The sequence below is a fragment of the Hippoglossus hippoglossus genome, chromosome 6 (assembly GCF_009819705.1).
Source record: "Hippoglossus hippoglossus isolate fHipHip1 chromosome 6, fHipHip1.pri, whole genome shotgun sequence".
NCBI lineage: Eukaryota > Metazoa > Chordata > Actinopteri > Pleuronectiformes > Pleuronectidae > Hippoglossus > Hippoglossus hippoglossus.
Genome location: NC_047156.1, coordinates 18875844 through 18896959, shown reverse-complemented (window position 1 = coordinate 18896959; position 21116 = coordinate 18875844). Strand labels below are relative to the sequence as shown.

The window sequence follows — 21116 nt, the reverse complement described above, 5'->3', positions numbered from 1 at the left end:
TTTGTTTTGTTTTTTCTTCTTATTTTGTATTTAGGTTCTCCATGGTCGTGCATTCACCATCGGCACTGAGCTCATGAAGAATGTGGAGGAAGAGGTCAACCTTGAAGAAGGGCAGTTCTATACCTTCAGTGGCTTCAATGTGAGTACGACCGTTTGCCGGTTGCTCCACAATGGACTCGACACTTAAAACTTTGTGTATGCGTTCATGCTGAACTGCCGATTTTGTTCCATAACCGAGCTTTTTTCAAGTGGCTTGTGGGAAATTTATCCTCCACTCACTGCAGGTCCTTGAACTATGACTGATTAGTGGACCTGATTATCAAAGTATAATTTGGAGCAGCTATGAAATAGTGGAATATACTGAAGAGCACAACTTGATCTCAGATTTTCTCAGCTGAAAAACTTAATATGCACACATCAGTGCTCCAAACTTAAAAATCAAATCACTGGTTTCCACAGTGCCTTTGATACTCTATAGCTCCCTCTAATGGTCAGACACCCCTCACTGTTATTTCCGGTCCTCCTCCACATAGTGAAATCTGTGATTGGGAGGCTCAAGCAGTGCCAAGCCCCCAGCTATGTTCTTTTTTCGACATTGATTTCTTCAGCTGAATACCTGTCAGACTGGGTATCATTTTTTCCCTCCTTCTTTTTTTCCCCCCCTTGGCATGAGGGGGAGCAGCAGCCCACATTGTTTGCTGATTAGAGCTTAAGTGTCATTAATCACTTCATTCTGTATTAATAATTAATTTTCTTCATTTTCATTTCTTAGTTTTCCTACAATAAGTCACCGGAGACCAATGTTCTATTCTACGTGAAGGACAAGGAGTCAGGCAAGAAGATGGACAGCACGCTGAACGGTACGCTCGCACATTTTAATGTGGAGATCTTATTTATAATGCCCTGTGTGTGCACCGCTAGTCCCAGTGCAGGGGCTCCGCTCGACTCGAGGAGGGTACCTTAGATAGGCAATAGATGATTAAACAGAAAGTTAATTGTTATAACTGTATCGTCATGTATGTTTCTACAGGATATGAAGGATTCAGATGAGCTCATCACAAGTAGTTTAAGTAGGATGGTTTTCATGTCATGCAATTTAAAACAAAGTTATTGGATTTGATCACAGACATCTTTTCAAAATTCAGAATACGAGCATTTCACAGCAGATGGTTTCAGAAGTGGGTTACAGGGTGTAGGAGGGGGTTTACAATAGAGAAGAAATTATATAAACATATAGAGTTATCATACTTTTCATGATAATGGTATTATAACAAAAGATGTGGTGTAAACATCAGTGTTATTAATGCACTAACACCAGTTAAAATAATGTTTGCTCCGCCTGTCTGTTATGCAAAAAACGACTGGACAGATTACCACCAGGTAATGGAGGGATCAGTGTGGGTCAGGAACCCATTAAGGTTTGGTGCGGAGCCAGGATTTTTTTTTTTTCACTTTCTTAAAGAGTGCGAGATAGGGAATAAAAGATGGATCTTGCTTACGGTCATGATATTTATGTGCAATTTGGTGCAGATCCAATTAGAAATTCAGATCTAGTGAATTAAAACGTGGTTTCATAAGGTTTGGCCTTGGTGGAGGTATGAACTCTACTGAGTGACATTCTAGACACCAATTTAGATAAAGTTGTGTTTGCATTTTATCTGTGCGATGTCGGCTTATCTTTGATTCTAGCATCCTTTTAGAAAAATACTCACTATAATTAAAGCAATAGAGTTGTGTGATAATGGACTATTAATCAGCTTGTTTCTGCCTCTCACTACTTCTCATTTAGTCACCCTTTACAACTGCTCCATGGGGAGGGCGGACTGCAGCCTCTGTAAGAACGCAGACCCAAAGTACAGCTGCGTGTGGTGCGCCAAGCAGAAGGCGTGTGTGTACGAGAAGCTGTGCAGTGCACATCAAGGCTCTGAGGAACCCCACATCATGGAATGCCCCGACCCCCAGATCACCGATGTGAGTATTTACTGTGTTGTCATCTCTCTGTGTCACCGCCTGAACTGGAAACAGTAGTTACTTTAAAGACTGGTGATTGGCAGTGAAAGAGCATCGACTTTGGCGCTCGCATTGAAGCACTTTATCAGCAACATTTCTTTATTTTGTCCTCCTCGCTGACAGGTAGGTTGAAAAGCTGTTTCTCCTTGAAGGCACTTTGAGCTGATCTGCACGTTTAGATTGGATCAATTCTTTCTTTGCTCACTTAATTGTAGGTGTCTCATTGTCATTGACAAAAATCAGTAATGGTATTGCTGTGTCAATCTGACAGAGGTTATGACCATACACACTCCTATTCAACCTATTCAGTAAATATACACAGCCACAATAATAAAATGTGTTACCTGTTTTAATGTTGTGGCTGATCAAAATTACTTTGAAACCCATGACCAAATTAAACATTCTTGCAGACCAAGTAGCGACCGTATATTCCCTGATGGAAGCAGCCTCTTTCAGCAGGATAATGCACTTTTGCCGCGCTGCAAAAATAGTTCCGAAATAGCTTGAGGAACATGACAAAGAGTTCAAGGCCTTGGCCTCCAAATCCCCCAGATCTCAATCCAATCAGGCATCTGTGGGGTGTGTTGGAAAATCTATATATCCTGACAAATTAAAGGTAAAACCAACATAAAGTGTCTTAGGGTGTTGGGGCCTCCATGTGCCACCGTTATGATGTATCTTGCCATCGATCCTGCAAGTTGCTCCGACTCTACCCGAGGCACAGACACCACTCTTCTACAAATAACTTTCACCATTTGGTGTCTTGATGATCAAGTCAGTCAAAACTCTCCCGTAGATGCAAAGTTGGGTTGAGATCTGGTGTCTGCAGAGGCCATGGTATATTACTCACCTAAAACAGAAAGTGACTAGAATAATACAGAAACAAGGGAAGTATCGTTTCGTCTCAGTTTGACATCTCTAGTATATGTATTTGGATCACAAATCAGAATCAGACGTTATCAAATCCTGTCTTGCTATTATCTCCCCACCCAGATCATCCCTCGTTTCGGACCCATGCTGGGAGGCATCTCCATCACCATCCGTGGCACCAACCTTGGCATCCAGAGGGAAGACATTAAAAACATCACTGTGGTCGGACAGCCCTGCATCCATCAGCAGGAGAAGTACTCTGTCTCCACGAGGTAATAATCATAAACCTTGATGAAAAGTATTTATGCAAATATATCTGTACAATGTCTTTTTATCATATGCTGACGGGTTTTGTATTGAGAGTGCTTTGGTTTTCCTCAAGGTAATGGCTGAATATTGGGTGGAATAATTTAACTGGCTGATTATACCAGTGTATTGATCTGAAAGTCTCCAGATGCAGGTTGATTCAGAAACAGAATGACTATTTAAAAGGGGACAATGCTGGAGGAAACTGAAAGTTAGAGCGTCCTTTATTGAAAATCCTATTCAAGAAAAAAAATACTAGTTTCACAGCAACACGGACTCTGAAACAACAGTTTTTTTTCTTCCTCTCTTGCCCTCAATCTGTTATTTAAGTGTAAAGGCTAAAGGGAGGAAGTTTCACGAGCCCTTGATGTCTTCCACATAAGAATTTAACAAAGTCTAATTGAGGAGGATACGGTTAAGCAATACAAGTTAACACTGTGTTATCAATGCTAAAGGTTATATTCCTTGAAGGTCGTATTAAAAGGTATATATACTGCAGCTGTCAGATAAATGTAGTCGAGTAAAAAGTGCAATATGTACTAAAATTTTTGTGATGAAAAATTATAAAATCAAACTACTCGAATAAAGTACAAGTATAAGGGTATTTAAGTTCAGTACCTGACTAAAAGGAACTTATTGCTTTTTACTGCAGGGGAATGACGTCTCTCAGCCTTGAAAGGTGTTTTTTAAATAGGTTCTCTGACCACTTAGTCACTTATATGTGACTGCTGATGGACAGGACCTTCTCTTAGGCTTCAGAGCAACATGACTTCTTTGAGATATGTGTTCACCAAAGCACTAAATACACGCCACATGGATTTGCAACGGATTTTTTTAGAGGTGTTTTCATGCTGCAGACATCCTGTTCCACCTCATCTCAAAGAAGCTTTAATGGGCTGAGTATTGGCAAAAAAAACAGGAATACTCTGGCAAATTCACTCTAGTGGTGTTAGAAATAAGTGTTCATTTTATAAATAAATTATCCATACAAGAGATCCACATCGTCAGCCCACAGCTACTAGCTAGACCTGTTGACACCGAGCAGGATGGATCTGCGTTTACGGAGAATTCTTGCTCTGCCATCTGCATGGCGAGGCACAAACCAGGATTTATAAGACCAGCTGGAATGTTTTTCTCCCTTTTAATACATCTACATTTGGAGCTCGTGTGTCGACTGTATCCTTCATTTTGTTTTTCACTTGTGCTGCCTAAACGCTTGAGTTTTGTATAGCGGCGGGCTCAGGAGGGCACTGGCCCCAGGGGAAATCTGATTGGCCCCTGAAGTGCCCCTGTACTGTCTGTAGATAAATTCAATGATGGGCTGGTTTTTAGTTGTTTTTGCTTAAAGCTATAGAGATAACAGTCAACAATGAATGACTTAAATGTGCACCTTACTGAATCAGGAATTGTGCATGGATGTTGCACATATTATTGGCCCCTTTATGGCCCCTGATTTATAGAAATTCTAGATCCGCATCTGATTATGTAGCTTACTTGCTCGTTTTTTAAATTATATCAATATTACCTCAGTATGTCATTCCTTCACATTACAGTTTGCCTTAGTTAATTGTTGCCCACCTGTTTGCCCGAATGAGGGCTACCATTGTAAATGGACCTCAGTAGCACATTTTCCCCTCAGGGCTGCAGCCGACTGAGACGTGTTCGGTTTATCACAGGATTTCCAGTAGCTACAGATGCTGCCATGTGGGGAAATTCCCAGAGGGTTTCAGTTTTTGAGCTCCGAGAGTCAGTTGGTCAATCTGGCATTAGAATTCAGATAATGGCTGCCGGAGTCAACAACATTACTGAAACATCAGCTTTAACCAGTCCACACACTTTTTTTAACCGAAGCCTTTTGAGTTCTCTTTTTTAAAGTGACTTTTATAGATAAATTTAATAATAATGCCGCGTAACTTATTAAAGATATTAGAAGACAGGTGAACACTTCACATGTCTTCCCCTAGAAGTAGCTAACTCGAATGGATACATCTGGACAAACCTGGCATACGGTTATTTGTTCTGTTTCAAGGCTGCGAGTCAGACTAACAAAGATGAGAGTTTTGATTTGCATTAGCTTTTCAGGTTCAGAGTCGTTAATCAAATCTCCAAGCTTTAACAAACCAGAGGCATTTGAATATTGATAGGGAGTACATTTTCATTTTCATTTGAAAGAAAAGTGTCAAACCATCTCCTTGCTCCAGCTTCTAAAATGGGAGCGTTAAAGGCCTTACTTTGTCTTGTGTGACAGTTAACTGAATATCTTTGTAAATGTTTCCATCAAAAATAATAAATCAAGAAAAATAATCAGTTGGTAAATTGGTGATGAAAACTGGAATTAGCTCTCAGTACATTGCGTTACACTGCCAAGACCAAAGAAAATGTTATGTCAGAAATGTTAATGAAAGTGATACAAAAAGCAGAACCACACCAACATTTTGTGGGTTCTTCTCTAGCCAGTGCCCCATCCCTCCACCAAGTGTGGTACAAATCGCTCAGGTACTGTTTTTCCAGAATCCTGTGGACAAACAAACAAACAAACAGACGGGGGTGAAAACACAGCCTCCTTGTTGGTGGTTTGTTATTTGCAGCCATGGTCTTAAATGTTTTCTTATCTTCCCTGTTTTCCTGTTGACCTGTCCAGCGTGGTGTGTGAGATTGGCCCTCTTGACCACATGATACAACACTGGGGCCATGTGGAGGTGGAGGTGGAGGGGGGGAAGAGAGGAACGTCCTCCCTGGTCTTCACCTACAGGGTAAATACTCTTTTCTCACACACACACACACACACACACACACACACACACACACACACACACACACACACGTGTCTCCATGTCTTCAGAGGACATTACATTGACTTATGTTGATGTCCTGGAGACTTGCACTCACCTTAATCATAGTTACATGATTTACATTATGCGGATTAAATTTTTGTTGTCCCCATATGAAGGATTTAGGTCCCCACAACATGAGCAATACCTAGAACAAACACAGACACGCACACTTTCTCTCGCACCTTACATTAACGACATGACACATTCACCTGCCCCTAAACTTAAACATGATGTGAACACACACACACACACACACACACACACACACACACACACACACACACACACACACACACACACACACACACCCCTTACATTCCAAGTCTTAACCCCTAAACAGTCCTTTGATGATGTGGAGCAAAATGTACTCGAACTGATGGTCCCAAACCAAAATTGGTTTGTACACACACACATAATACGTTCGCTAGCCCCTATCCTCAGCAATCACAGATTGAATGCTTAACTCTGTAAATAAACGTAATTCAAACCTGAGTCCTTAACCCCCAAACACGTGTGGACCAATCAAAATGTCCTCACAGTGATGGACATTTGTCCACAAAACATAGAAAGACATGTGTGTACACACACACACACACACACACTTATACAAGCACCACATCTGCCTCAATTTGCTGAGTAAACAGTTAGGCAGAGCACTCCCCTGTGGGGAAGCTTTAGCGGAGCCACAGATATGAAAAGCCAGTTAAATAGCACCGCTGCAGTCTGTTAAAGTATTAGAGAGAAAAGGGGGACTACTGCACAGCGTCTGGTTAAAGAGGAATGCGTGCACATTCTTACAATACATTACCATTGCAGTGTGACTGCATGTAGATAATTCATTTACCAATACATTAGATGGTGTATTTGAACATGGAAAATGAAATGCCCTTGCTGTGTACTGATAAGGGCTTCTCTGTAGGTAGGAAATAAGAAAACATAGTGTGTGATCCTGTACTTATATATTTGTGAGGACCATTTTAAGCATAGACCCTACAGAGTGAGGACATTTTGACCAGTCCTCACTTTTCCAATGGAAACTGTTTGAGGGTTAAGACTTGGTTTAAGGGGTTAGGGTTAGTTATTTAGTTTGGATGGTTAGGGTAAGGGGCTAGGGAATGCATTATGTCAACGAGTGTCCTCACTAAGATAGAAGTGCAAACGTGTGCATGTGTGTGTGAGTGAGTAAACATTTCTGATAAAAGGGGCGGATCAAGGGCGGTGAGAGGAAATGTGTGTGTGTGTTTAACGACACTGTACTGTAGCTGTGTGTGTGTGTGTGTGTGTGTGTGTGTGTGTGTGTGTGTGTGTGTGTGTGTGTGTGTGTGTGTGTGTGTGTGTGTGTGTGTGTGTGTGTGTGTGTGTGTGTGTGTGTGTGTGTGTGTGTGTGTGTGTGTGTGTGTGTGTGTGTGTGTGTGTGTGAGAGAGCTTGTTTGTGATTGTAAATCCTTGTAGAGAAAAGATGAGTATGTGTTCGTGCTGTATCTTGTGACACCCTCCCTCCCACCAGGACCCGATTCCAGAGGCGGTGGCGCCGACCAGAGGTCCTAAAGCGGGCGGCACCCTCATTGAGATTACTGGCCACTTTCTTGACACTGGCAGTAAGGATGACGTCCGGGTTACCATTGGAGGGGTGGACTGCGCTGTGTAAGGATTTCTTTTCTCAATAATTGTCACGCAAAGACCAATTCTCTTTCAATTCACTCTCTTAAGTTGATAAGTGCTACTTGTTATTCAGACATTGTATTCTATTGAAGTTCTACAGTATGCACACTTTGAAGCCCGTAAATTGATATTTTTTTCATTCCTGAAGGGAAAATGGAATTGACCTTAACTTTTGGTGCATAAGCAGGATTTTTTTTTTACTTTACCATTTGCCTTTGCTGTTGTGACCATGAGTGTTCTGTCAAAACCAGCCCACAGTGACATTTTAGGCAGAGGTAACAGGGAAATAACGAGCTAGAGAAGCAGCAAAGCCAGGATTTAACAAGCTGTCAGGCTGCTGCTATGTTGGCTTCCACTACACGGTGACCTCGTGTGGCCCCCACTCTTCGAGCCAGCCAGTGCTGAGGTGTGTCCTTGTCTTGGCAGGGAGCATTTCGGAGAAGAGATCACCTGCAGGACAGGAGAATATCGAGCAGATAAGGTGCCCTCCGACCCGCTCACCATCATAGTGAAGTATGGAAAGACCACCACAGCATCCATTCCCAATGCCTTCCAGTTCTTGGAAAATCCCATCGTGCTGGACCATCAACCCAAAGGAAGCTTTGTCTGGTCAGTTTCATGTAGCAGCCTGCATTTATCCTACCTCTAATCAAAGTGTTTTTGATATTCATTGGTTCCTTTTAGTATCTTATGATTTACATATATTTGGGTTTTTTCTGCTTTCATTTACATGAAGATATATAGGGCTGGATTGAAAGTTCAGGGAAATCCTGCTATTATGCTTTAAAGGATGCTTTAATATCTGCTATATGGCTTTAGGGAACATTGGTCCATCTCAATAACTATTATACGAATTACCATGCAATTTTAGTAATGGGTTCATAGTCCCAAGAGGATAAACTAAGTCTTAAGTCTGTAACAATTTTGGGTTTTGGTTGAAATGTCTTGACGACTATTTGATGTTTTGCTACAAAATCTGTTATACATATTCATGTCCACCTGAAGATGAACTATAATTGCTTAAAATTTCCCTTTGTCCAATACTTTCAAATAAATGATCTCATCTGAACTTGTATTGCTAATTAGCATATGTTAGCACCTAAGATGGTGTAGGTGGTGAGCATTACACCTGACTAACATCAAAATGTTAGCATTGTCACATTGAGTGTTAATTAAAAGTAACATTTAACTTAAGTTCAACTACAGCCACAGAGTTGTGTTTTTACTTTAATTAAACGACCAAACAACCGAACAATAGTCTTTGTTTGTTCCCACATCACGCTGTATGATGTAAATAGACTTCAAAATGTAAAGAAAGCTGTAGGAGGCTCCGTCTGCTTATTACTATTGTTCATATAAGTCCATGTTTCCCAATTATCTACAGCAGAATGAGAAAAGTGATATTCTGACTGAGCGTCATCATAATAGACAAAGTAGGACAATAAGACCAAGGTTGACGAATAAACGAATTTCCCTTTGAATGCTTGATGCTGTGCTATTGTTTTTAATGTAGAGAACCAAAAAAAAGCTGCTCAGTTGGCATTGATGACAAGGTTGAACCGAAAGTAGTCTATATGGAAAACTGAACACTATGAGAGCCACCTGCCTTGTTCTCTGCCCTCTAAGCTTCTCTCTGGCCGAAAACCTTGATAAAGGTTATAAATGCCACGAACCCTACAAGATTTGCCATGTGAGCAAAATATTTCTCACACTCATGTTTAGGTAAAGGGAATACAAATGCTACCATTTCATGTAGCAAAGTCTGTGATGATCACTGAAAATGGATGCATTAGACCATTTATGTCATTTACATTCAGAGAGGTTCAGACAGAGAACATTTCTTCAACGGATCATCATAATGACTAATTAGCTTTAAGATTCAGTGAAAATTATTTTTGAAATATTGGATGTATCAACCTTTGTGTGTTGTCAACAACTGACAAAGAATCAAAGAAAGTATAATGCGATAATATTTTAACAATATTTTTAGGAGGGATTATAAATAAGTACTCTAATAGAAACAGAAACGCTCTTTTCTCATGCCAAGTAAAAAACAAAATACAAAACAAAAAGCTTTTTTAAAAATGAGCATCTTTGCTTGATTTTAGAAAGCTATTAAATGATAAGTGATTTAAAGTTTAAATGTAGTTGCCCTTTTTCTTTTGAACTTATTTTCACTTAATAGTCTCAACCAATTTTCTAACAATTTGAACACATCCTTACAACTGAACCAATTTACTTTTCTCTGACTCACTTATCACAATTCCTGGTGAAAATACCCCAGATGCAATTTAAGAAATGTGTCCGTCTTCTTGTAACTCTTCCCGTGAGCTCATCTTAGTGTGGTACGATATATCTATGCTCCTAAATGTGTTGGTTTGTGTGTTTCAGTGGAGGCAGGAACATTGTGGTGACCGGATCTGGTTTTGACCTGATCCAGACTGCCGTGCTGATGGTCACTGGAGACAACTCAACAGCTTTGGAGGTTTCAATTTATTTATTTATTTATTTATTCTGTGACTATGCAACTCTAAAGCCGTTTTCAGACATGACCTGCGGGTAAAATCCGGAAAATTGGCTATGGAGTTTACCCGCAGTTTGCCTCTCTAACATGCACAATGCAGCGTGAGGTTCACAACAGCAACAAATCCTCTGCATTATTCAGGCGAGAGGTGGAGCAGCCGGGTGCAGCAGGCAGAGGCAGGAAGTGATGTTTAAACTCCACTCCGGAGATCCCATGATTTTCATTTTTGCGTATGTCGAGCGTTCAAAGCTCCATCTACCCCCGCCCCACACTTGCTCGCTGTGAATCCAGTGGGGGATCCCCTGCTGTGTTCACACATCGGATTCTCCTAGATTTTTACGGACATATACTAGGAAGCCAGGCGGAGAAAGTCTGCAGAGAATGCAACTTCTACTTTTCCCTCTGCTCCCCCCATCGCAGCAGCAGCAGCTCTGTCCATCAATCTGCCCACGTCCATCCCACGTCTACAGTCGTGATTCATTTAAACTCCGTCAAGCATTTGATGTTTGAGACTGCACGCACGCACATACGTATCTCCTCTTCTCTTTGCTTCCACTGATCAGGGGGATTTCGAAAGCCTGTATTACTTCATCTTTACTTGCACCACTTCACTTCTCAGACCATAAATCCTTAAAACCTGTAGGATTGCAGATAGCAGCACCACTGTTTCACCCTCCCACAAAATCGAACTAAGTTCCTCAGCCAGCTTAATTAAGTCGAGCGGAGTCTGCCAGGGAACTTGAAGGAGTGGCACACAGCAGCTTGCTGGCACCTGCCCTCCAGTGAACTGCGCAGTGTTAAGCAGCAGCAATTTTGCTCATTTCATTTAAAGGGCTAAATTTAATGCCGGCATTAAGGTTGCAGAAGATTATGCGACCGTGCTGGTCTTTACCACTTTACTCCCGGCCAAGTCCTTGCTGCCCAGGGACGGGAGAGATTTGAAAAGACTTCTGGCAGCTGCAAACTAACAGCAGATGTAATGTGTTATCTCAAAGGCTGGTCAACTTCATTAAGCTTCTTTTGGTTTAAGTCCATCCACTGAAGTACACCCAAATATCACCCAGAGTCATTATGGCTGCTGGCTTGTGTTAGTAACATGTTGATGAGATTGTAGGTCAAGTTAGGGGCTCAAAGCAGTGATGGTGATTTAGAGAATACATATTTTTTTTAACCAGCATAGTGAAAAGAATTTGCAACATTTTCTGCCAGATGTTGTTGTTGTTGTGTAGCAAACAGAACCAACTGACAAAACTACTGTAGTTTAACATGACATGTTTAGAGGAAAGAGGATTAGAGGTAACAAATTGAAGGGCCGTCTCCTCAGCTGATGTTACAGTTTCATAATGAACTGAACATTTTAATATTCCGTACCTTATTGTCAATGACAACCAAATAATAATTTTCTGCTGTTATTTTAAATTGGTAAAATCATGGGTAGAGCATTGATTCACTAAGCCTCTCTTGCTCTCTCTCTCTCTCTCTCTCTCTCTCTTGCTCTCTCTTGCTCTCTCGCTCGCTCTCACTTTCTCTCTCAGTCAGACTAAAACAACATCATTAAGTAATTGCAAACAGAAATGACGTGCATGTGTATTTACATATAGAGCAGGACAGAGAGATCTAAACTTGAGTGGTCACTGGAGACGCTTGTGCTAACGCCAGGTGTGAGCAGACGCACTTAGAGCTGTCCACTTGTGATCGATTCACTCAGACGCTCGTTAACACAAAGTCTGAACAGATATTTATTTAATACTGCAAATTAATTTAGAACCTTGAACTGAGCCTAGATATAGATTTACAGATAGTTGGCAGATCCCAATCCTCTATGTGGTTTAATGACAAAAGACATTCGACTCATACAACCTCACACATCTTACATACATGTTTAACACTTAGTATTTCTGCTTGACTTTGCTAAAGCCTGTGCTTTTTTTCGCCGTGTCCTCTTGAAAAGCACAATTGTTTTGGTGTGGGACTGCAGGGTTTAGCCGTCACACACACTGTTGTCAGCTCCATGTGGAAACAATCAGAGAGTGACAGAAATATCACCATCGGTCCAGTTGCTCAAACACAAACAAACAAAGCCAGAGGAGGAATGGCTCGACGTGCACACAGATTTATCAGAGGCTGCTATTCTACGACGGGAGATTAGGATTTTAATAGAATGACTCAAAAGTGACACGTAATTGTACCTTCCCCATTTAACTAAACCAGCACCCCCCCCCACACACACACACACATCCCTCCCGTCTTGCTTATTTTCTCCATGTCACCGTGTATTTTTGAGTCCTGACACTTAACTGTCCCTCCGACACTTTCAGAACGCCCGCGAAAAGAACGACACGGTCATCCAGTTTCAATCTCCAACGGTGAACGCCTCCCTGAACCAGCCCTTTAAAACCTCCATTAAACTGGACAACTGGGAGAGGGAGCTGAAGCCCTTTGACTACCACCCCGACCCCTCCTTCAACGAACTGACGAAGAAGGTCATCACCGAGGCCAGCATCATCATCGTCACGGTGAGTGCAGGCCATGCAGCCTATGAGACGGCGCTGTGTTTCTGAGGACACGGCCTAATTAGCGTGAAGGAATTAAGACAAATGGTTTTATTATCTGACTTGAGGATTATAAGGGAGAAGATGCTGAGCTGCAGTTACTGTGACACATTTTCACTCTTTAGCTGCTATGGTTGAGTTTCATGTTTCGTGTTTATAAATTATCTAGCATTTATTCTTTTAGCTCAGTGGTGTGATCAAATGAACTTAGACAAATGTAAATTAGAAGTCGCAAATAGCAAACATTGACTTCAACTCTAATAAAAAGATGAGAAAATTGCTCTTATTGTAAAGACCCATTTCTGTTAAATAGTCTGTTCACAAGGTCATTAACACATGATACGAATGAGGTAGACATTTTTCTTTTTCTGTTTCTAATTTTATTTATTTATTATTAAATTTGAACTTTTCCCGAAGTATTCTCTAGTCTCTGTAGGACTCCAAAAACTTTTCAATCCAAAAACAATTTCTGGGTGGAACACTTGCAACCTGTGATGATGTTTAACCAGTAAACATTGTTCTCAAGGTGTCATTAGTCAAAAGGTGTCTTGTCTTACTGCTGACCACCTGAGTTTATAAATAAGGTTCGTCATGTCATGCTTCCATGTTTATTATTATTATTATTATTAATAATATTATTATTATTTTATATTTTATATTATAATTATAAGACCACTTATATTGAGGGAAAACTGGAACAAGAGAATTGGCGATTGAAATAAAAATAATTAAAGTTTTAATGTATTTTAGCAGCTGATTTGATGTTCAGGAAGAATTGTTTTTTCTTACTGTAATTTTCCCACATTTTTTAAGGTTGAATAAATTGCAGGTTATTTTTTGATATGTTAATTCAATCTATTACATTTCAGAAAGTAGAGATATTTGCTTTTGTCAGTTTTTGCAGTGAATCCAAATACTCACTATATTCACTTCATTATCACATAAGACAAAAACGAGCAGAGAATCAGGAAAGTGAGAACCTGAATCTGTAAAAAATTAAGTGATTTTCAAAATCAGTCAGATTTATTCTGATAGACTTCTGAAGTGGAGACTTTTTTGTGTTTTTTATTTTCATTCTTTATTATTAAAATTTTAATTTGCAGATCATTCTCTCATCTTTTTAGAACTCAAAAGATTGTTAAACATAAATAAACAATCCTCTTTTTTTGGTTTAAAAGATGAAACTCGTGTTAAGGTTTAGCAAGAAAATACAGTGTCATTATACAATCAGTTTGGGAGCAGCAGCTCTATATATTTAAATATAAGTTAAAATACATAATACTGTATTGTTACTAAAGTCTTGTCTTACTGACAACTAGATATGAGGTTGAGTAGGATTTGCATGTCATGTGTCGATAATGGGTTCAGTTCTTAAGTATATGTTAAGGCCAGTTATGTGGAGTTATGAAGACATTTGGCAAGAAAAAAATAAACAGAAAGAGGACACTTTATTTATTCTGTCGGCTGTTTTTTTTCTTACTGGAACTCGCTGCTGTTGTCGATTTTTTTTATTTTGTCAATTTGGTTGACATATGGTTTGGTTGAATATAATTTCAGAAAACACTGAGAAATGCCTTTCATACTTTCCTGGATGTTTTCAGTTTGTCTGACAGTCTCTTCAAATCCAAAACATATTCACTTTATTGTCACATACGACAACGACAAGCAGCAAATCATCACCAGTGAGAAGCTGAACCAATAACCAATTAATCAGAATGGCTCAGATTCCTCCTGATTGCCTGCTTTACGTCAGCTTCAGGGCTCCACGGCATTTTCTCTCCAAGTGTATTTCAGTAAACACACTTCAGGTAAATTAGACTGGAAAGACATCTGCTAAAAAAGGCTGTGAGGCTTTTTCCAATTACTCTTCTGTGGTTTACTCAGGATATTTTCACCTTTCTTATATTGCAGACTGCATTAGAATAATTGAAAGCATGCCTGTGTAGATACAGAAGTGAGCTGTAGAATCTCAAAGTGAGCGGTGCCGTGCCAGAGCTGTGGGATTGACTGGAGCTGTGCCTACAGTGATTTAAGAAATAAATTACTTATGTGCTTACAATGACTATAATCTTAATCTTTCTAATTAGTTTTGGCGCTCATTGTGGAAGAGCTGTTATAAACTTTCCACCCATTACAAATGAAAACGTTTACAATAATGTTTTTTAATACTCAACATATGATGCAGCTTCTTGATGGTTTATAAAGGCAGTAATTAATTCCCCCCCATGTTTTTTTTAAATCCCTACTCTTTGAGAATTACTGTTCCTCTTCCCCTGCAGGGTCGCGGATTCTCCAAAGCTATGACGGCCAAAGAGGCTCAGGCGTTTGTTGGCGATGTTTCCTGTCTGGTCAACACACTTCAGGACGATAAGCTGTTCCTGGACCCGCCCCCCTCCCAGCCCCGAGCTCGCTCCAGACGCCACCGCAGAGACACCCGACCCGAGCTGCTGGATCTAGCGGTCAGTTATGACACAGACACAGATTTTTTTGATCCTTTACCTCAGTACGAAAAATACCACACTGCATAATAACTCTGTTGTGTTTGGAAGTCCTGCCCTGATATTGTTATTTAAGTAAAAGTATGTGAATGTGTCAGGAAAGTGTCCTTAAAATGTGAAAAGTAATAGAGTGTAAGTATTATTACACATGCATCAGTGTGTGAGTAGCTTTTTCCTGTTGAAGATGATTAAACCAATTTCCGATTGATTGTTAGCTTCATGGAAATTAAGAACATTGTAATGAATGGAAATTTCTCCTTCACCAGGTTTGTTTTGTCCAGCAAATTATCCAAACCTCAAAATATAATTGTTAACTAGATAAGTATCAAAATGAGTTCTAATATGTCACATTTCCAAATTGGGCTTAAACTCTTAAATATATGCTAACATCAGTTATGTAAAGAAAAAAAAATAGAGCAAGAGAATTAGCGAGTAAAATAGTAAACAATCATGTAAGTTTGAATTTATTTCAGGTACAGGATAATGGCTTTTATCTTAATTTAATTCTTAGACATTTTAAGAAATGCAGCATATTCTTATATTTGAGCATTTTAAATCATATATGTCGACTTAAACAGTTATCAAAGTAGTTTCCAATTGTCTTTCAATAGTCAAGTCTGTTCCATTTTATTAATATAGTACCAAAACCATGACAGAAGTTATATCAGGGCACATTTTCATATAGAACAGGTCTCTTTTTATTATTTACATACATTGAATATTGTCACGGAAGCAACCACTTAAAAATAAATAAAGAAAACATCTTAATGACGGAGAGAGAAAGCTTGGGCAGAACTGGGCAAAGGGGTCATGGCATAATGCAGGTTCCACATACAGATGTATTGTAATTGTAATATGAATCCATACAGATGGAGAGAGGAGGATGTTGCATAATGCGAAGCAGCATAACTAGGGGATGGGTAGAGGCAAGCCTGGGCCAGCACTAACTATAACCTTTATCGAAGAGGAACGTTTGATGCCTGCTCGTAAACATGGAGCAGCTGTTGCCCTACCTGAGCCCACACTGAGAGCTGTGAGGCTCCCCCTCACATTCCACTCTTAAGCTGCTTTTAGACGTGTGTTGAACTCTGGACCTTTCCCTGAATTTTTTTTCCAGAGGGTAAATGAGAACATACATGTCTGAGTCAGTTGCTGCCGGAATTTTACAAACACCCCGCCTCGTCTGAATGTTCCGGAAACCCTCCTGTTGTTGGGAAATAGGGTCCTATGAACTCTTTAAGATATATTATGGTGTCATGCATACTATTTTTTAAAGTTCTTTATGTCTTGTGTGCCAAAAATGACATTTGTAAAATAACTGACATATAAGTGCAATAAAAGTATAAATGTCATGAAAAGAAAACACTCACATAAAGTACCTGAAATAAAATACTCGAGTGAGTTCCCCTCCACCACGGCAGACATGCACTGACTTGCAGATGACTTCATGCATGCATCATGAATCTTTATTTCTCTCGGCGTGTCCTCTGTACTAGTTGAGACCCCATTTTTTCCCTGGTTGAACAATTTTCATGTAGCTACAGGCCCTTATAATAACATTTAATTACGGCCGAGCCGACTGTGATGAATACTGTAACCCCGTCTCATTTCTTCTAAGTGAGCTATTGTTTTAAGTCTGTGCTTTGTATAAAGAAGTGACACCGCGGCACTATCAATAGTACAACCTATAGCTGCATGGAAGAAACTTGGTTATAAAGTGTCATGCTCGATACATCTATGCATTTGTTCAGTTAATGTGGGCGACCGACTTGAGCGTCGCCGCAGCACTTCTGAAGAACCCTGAAAGGTCCCACAGCTGTTTTAGCAGAACTGTGGGCAATTATGTAGATTCTCCTCTGTCCCCATCCTCCTTTCTAACGTTGTTCTGTTGAATCTTTACCATCGACACCGTCCTGAATAAATCTGCGGCTAAAACGGTGGGGAGAGCGCGTGCAGATAATAGCATTTCCTCTCTCTGTTTATCCGCAGATCAAGTTTGGGAAGGGAGAGTGGGTGGTTGGCTCGGTGCGGTACGAGAATAAGAATGAGTCGTCGCTCTACATCATCATCCCTGCTGTCATTGTGCCCATGCTGATGATCATCGCCATCTCTCTCTACTGCTACAGGTGAGCAGCTTAACTTCACACTCACTCTAATCATAATAAAGAAAGCAAACGTCTTCTAATTGCAGATTGAGATTGGTGGAATTTGTTGACTCTAAAGTGAAATGTCACTCTATAATCTCTATTAGTGCTGTTTAGGACTTGTTTACCGTTACTATTTTACACATGCTTTTGCAGGAGGGACTATTTTTAACAGAATATTCCTCAAGATTGACTAAACAAATACTGCAGTATTTTATGCTGTGTGTTTGTGCGTTCAGCCTGATTAGCTAGTGACCCCTCGAAAGTCTTCTTTAATTGTTTTGTTTTCCTGAATGTGTCAAATTAATTGCAAAGAAAATTATTATTTAGTTTTAAATGTTTTTTTCCTGAAGTGGTAACTCTTCCTTTTTCCCCACAAACTGGGCTATCAAAGTTTATAAAGAGAACTTCACTTGCAGTAGATTTTGGGCACTAACTAACTCCCTGTTTGACCTTTTAATTAATAAACTTTTATAAGCAGTAATCCAATTACAGTAGATTCATTTGGGATTTTGGAGGGACACTGCTGCACAGATTGTCCCATTTGGAAAAAAAAAACAATTTTCCTCACCCAAGTTGTTTGTCTCTTAGCCCCAGACAACAGAATGAATGCATCATGTTTTCTGTAGCAGTTTGAGAAAATGCTCATCAGCAAATAAATAAAATTGGGAAAACTGCTAAGCGGATACAACAATGTTTTAGAGAGGTTAAAGAAGGCATGGTGTATCCAGGGCCTGAAAAAGAAGATAGATAATACCACAGTCCCACAGTCAAGTAATTAAAAAAGTACATTGTGCAACAAGATAACTAGTTTATGTTTGTTTACCTTATTGGTAGTTAATAAATATATTAATAATGCTGTTAGCAGTTAGTTTCTTTTCTCTTCGCACCATGGATTGATTTTTATATATATTCATGAACCTAGACTTCTGCATCTAAGGTGTATTTGTTTAGTTATTTCAATCTGCAGTACACATTGCTTTGATCCACAGCGGCACTCTAAAAATGAATCTTTACTCTAACGTCAGTGGGTCATTTATAAGCTGTAACTTACAAATGATCCTTTGTTACGTTGTGTTACATTAGCAAACGTTAGCAAACTCTAAGGGGGAGAATAGTTCACTCATGATTATATTTGATCAATGTGGTGATGAAAGGAAGAGGTTAATAATCAAGCAAAATTATAAGTTTACACAGTCTAATTCATCTCCTGGGTCAGTGTTGCATGTTGTCAACCAGTTTACGAAGGGAAAAATACTTTTAATATCCTAAACTGAAATATTTCCTTCCTCCCCACTTACATACACATACAATCTACTATATTCTTCAGTTTTTCTGCTCTTCTGAGATTAACTGAAATTACTTTGTCAAACTTTACTCATTAATTTCCTTTACATTACACCTCCACTAACACATGCTCATATGTTTTTACAGGCAATCATGTGTTTGTTAAACCTGCTGATTTTTAACTAAATATTCATAAAACACCTACATCAGAAACAGCACACCCACCTTTGAGGAATAATAGCTGTGGTAGTCATCATTTTTGTGAAACCCAAGAGAAAAACTGTCATCAAGTTCTCAAGCAATTATTAATTAACAATTATCCTCACTAAACTCAAGTGCGTAGTCTTTGAGCAAAAGTTAAAATACTTGCTTTTCTATGGTGGAGTTAAAACAGGGAGATAAAGTACGGCCAGGTTTTGCTTTAATGACACCTGTATTGTGTTTGTGTGTTTAGGAGAAAGAGTCAGCAGGCAGAGAGGGAGTACGAGAAGGTGAAACACCAGCTCGAGAATCTGGAGGAGAGCGTACGTGACCGCTGCAAGAAAGAATTCACAGGTAAGAGAAGCTCGACAGGATCGTTAAAGCTCCTCAAAGGCTCCATGTCTCTGACAAGCTATAAAGTAATGAAGTGCATCAAAGCTCTGATTACATTTCTCTGATGCATTGCACTGCAGTGAATAATCTCCACTTTAACCTGATGTTATCATCACTATGACAAGTAGTTTGCAGGAACCATTTATAAAACAATCTTTCATTGCTGAAATTATGTTCCAGACAGACAAAAATGACTGAACGCCACTTAAAAAGGAGCCGGGTTCCACCTTTTTGTTTCTTGTCTCGCAGACTTGATGATCGAGATGGAGGACCACACCAACGACCTGAGCGAGGGACGGATACCCTTCCTGGACTACAAGACCTACACAGAACGTGTGTTCTTCCTGCCTTCCAAAGATGGGGCCAATGATGTGATGATCACAGGGAAGCTCGACATCCCACAGGCTCGAAGGGCCACGGTGACCCAGGCACTCAACCAGTTTTCCAACCTTCTGAACTCCAAGACCTTCCTCATTAATGTAATTATACTGCACACAGTAGATGTTTACTACCAATGATCATGGGGTCTGATAATGTCTGTAGACGCGTATTTTACAATTGTCGTTGACCGATGCAAGATGCTTAAAAAGCACATTAAGATTTCCCTTGTTTTCTTTTTAGCCATCAGCAGCAGGGCTTGATGATGTCGGGGCCATTTCATTGCTTTGCTTTGCACTGATCTACTCAGCTACTATTGAATGAATGATTTGTATAGTGACATTAATGGTTTTCAGATGATGTTTGTATTGTACCTTTTGAGAGAAGAATCAAGTGTTGGATGGACTCTCCACTTCCTCTTGTGCAAAAATGAAGCCAAAATATTCGGTGCAGACAGTTGTATAACACACATGATCAAATAACTAAAACTTAAAAACTAAATAAACACAGATATTAGTGTGATAAGAACTACCTAAAATTACAGAAACTATCTTTGAGAAAAATGTATATGATGTGTACTCTGACTTTTTACTTTGACCCATGTCCCATCTGCTAACATGGAGCAGGCTCAACGCACTGCAAATTAAGAAAACACATGCAAAGAGAAAAAGTCACAACACATGCAAATACAGAAACGCGCTGCAAACGGAAATGTAGTCCAGTGCTTGAACTGTCTTGAACCATATGATGGGAAAATATGCTGAACAGTTTATCAAAATATTATCGAAATTTCAATGATACACGAAGACACAATTCATATAAATGAAGCATGGTTGTGTCATTCCTACTGAAATCGGGATTCATTGCAATATTTGTTAAAATAATCACAATCGTTTAGCTCTCATACATAGTTTGTATTTTTAATTAAATTGATTCACAGATTCAATGATTTAAAGCTCAGAGTGAGTCAATGTGTTTGTGGAGTTATTACCGAACTAAACAAACCTTGTCGTAATGAAGGAGTCACTCAATGCAACAAATGGCTTTTTCATGTGTCGATATGAAAGTGGAGATTTATGACCTGGAGCCATAAGACTATAGTTACACGTACAGGTGCTAATCCTAAAAAGCAGCAGGATAAATTCACTGTTGGTTTACGTTTTTCAGGCAGTTCTCTGATAGTAGTAAAAGGGAATAACATCACGGCCGCCCTATCCTTTGTTACTTAGATAAGCTTTTATTTTAGAGCCACAGGTGTGAATTTACCTGCCACAACGGCGATGGTGCGCACACCCCTACATCTCTGTGAGCTTTTAGAATCTGTCATAAGCCCAGGATATAATTGTTTAAAGTCCTTCTATATCTATTTTAGATTCAGGCTGTCCTCCCTTGAATTGAGGGGTGTGTAATGTTTTAGTTAGTGGAGTACAGTGTTAGCAGTGAGAAGCAGAAGACAT

The 21116-nt window shown here is 39.6% G+C and overlaps 1 protein-coding gene across 3 annotated transcripts in view; it reads left to right on the top strand.

Moving 5' to 3' along the window:
* plxnb2b (plexin b2b) overlaps positions 1-21116 on the top strand; it is a 132120-nt gene that overhangs the window by 95611 nt on the left and 15393 nt on the right. For 2 of the 3 annotated variants that reach the window (XM_034587526.1, XM_034587529.1), the window contains exons 12-24: positions 35-139; positions 773-860; positions 1790-1971; positions 3004-3152; positions 5828-5939; positions 7528-7664; positions 8109-8291; positions 10074-10167; positions 12525-12722; positions 15038-15217; positions 17246-17382; positions 19142-19242; positions 19531-19760. In XM_034587526.1, coding sequence (XP_034443417.1) covers positions 35-139; positions 773-860; positions 1790-1971; positions 3004-3152; positions 5828-5939; positions 7528-7664; positions 8109-8291; positions 10074-10167; positions 12525-12722; positions 15038-15217; positions 17246-17382; positions 19142-19242; positions 19531-19760 — 1896 coding nt within the window. The remainder of the gene's footprint in view (positions 1-34; positions 140-772; positions 861-1789; positions 1972-3003; positions 3153-5827; positions 5940-7527; positions 7665-8108; positions 8292-10073; positions 10168-12524; positions 12723-15037; positions 15218-17245; positions 17383-19141; positions 19243-19530; positions 19761-21116) is intronic. The other variant, XM_034587530.1, reaches the window with a different exon arrangement.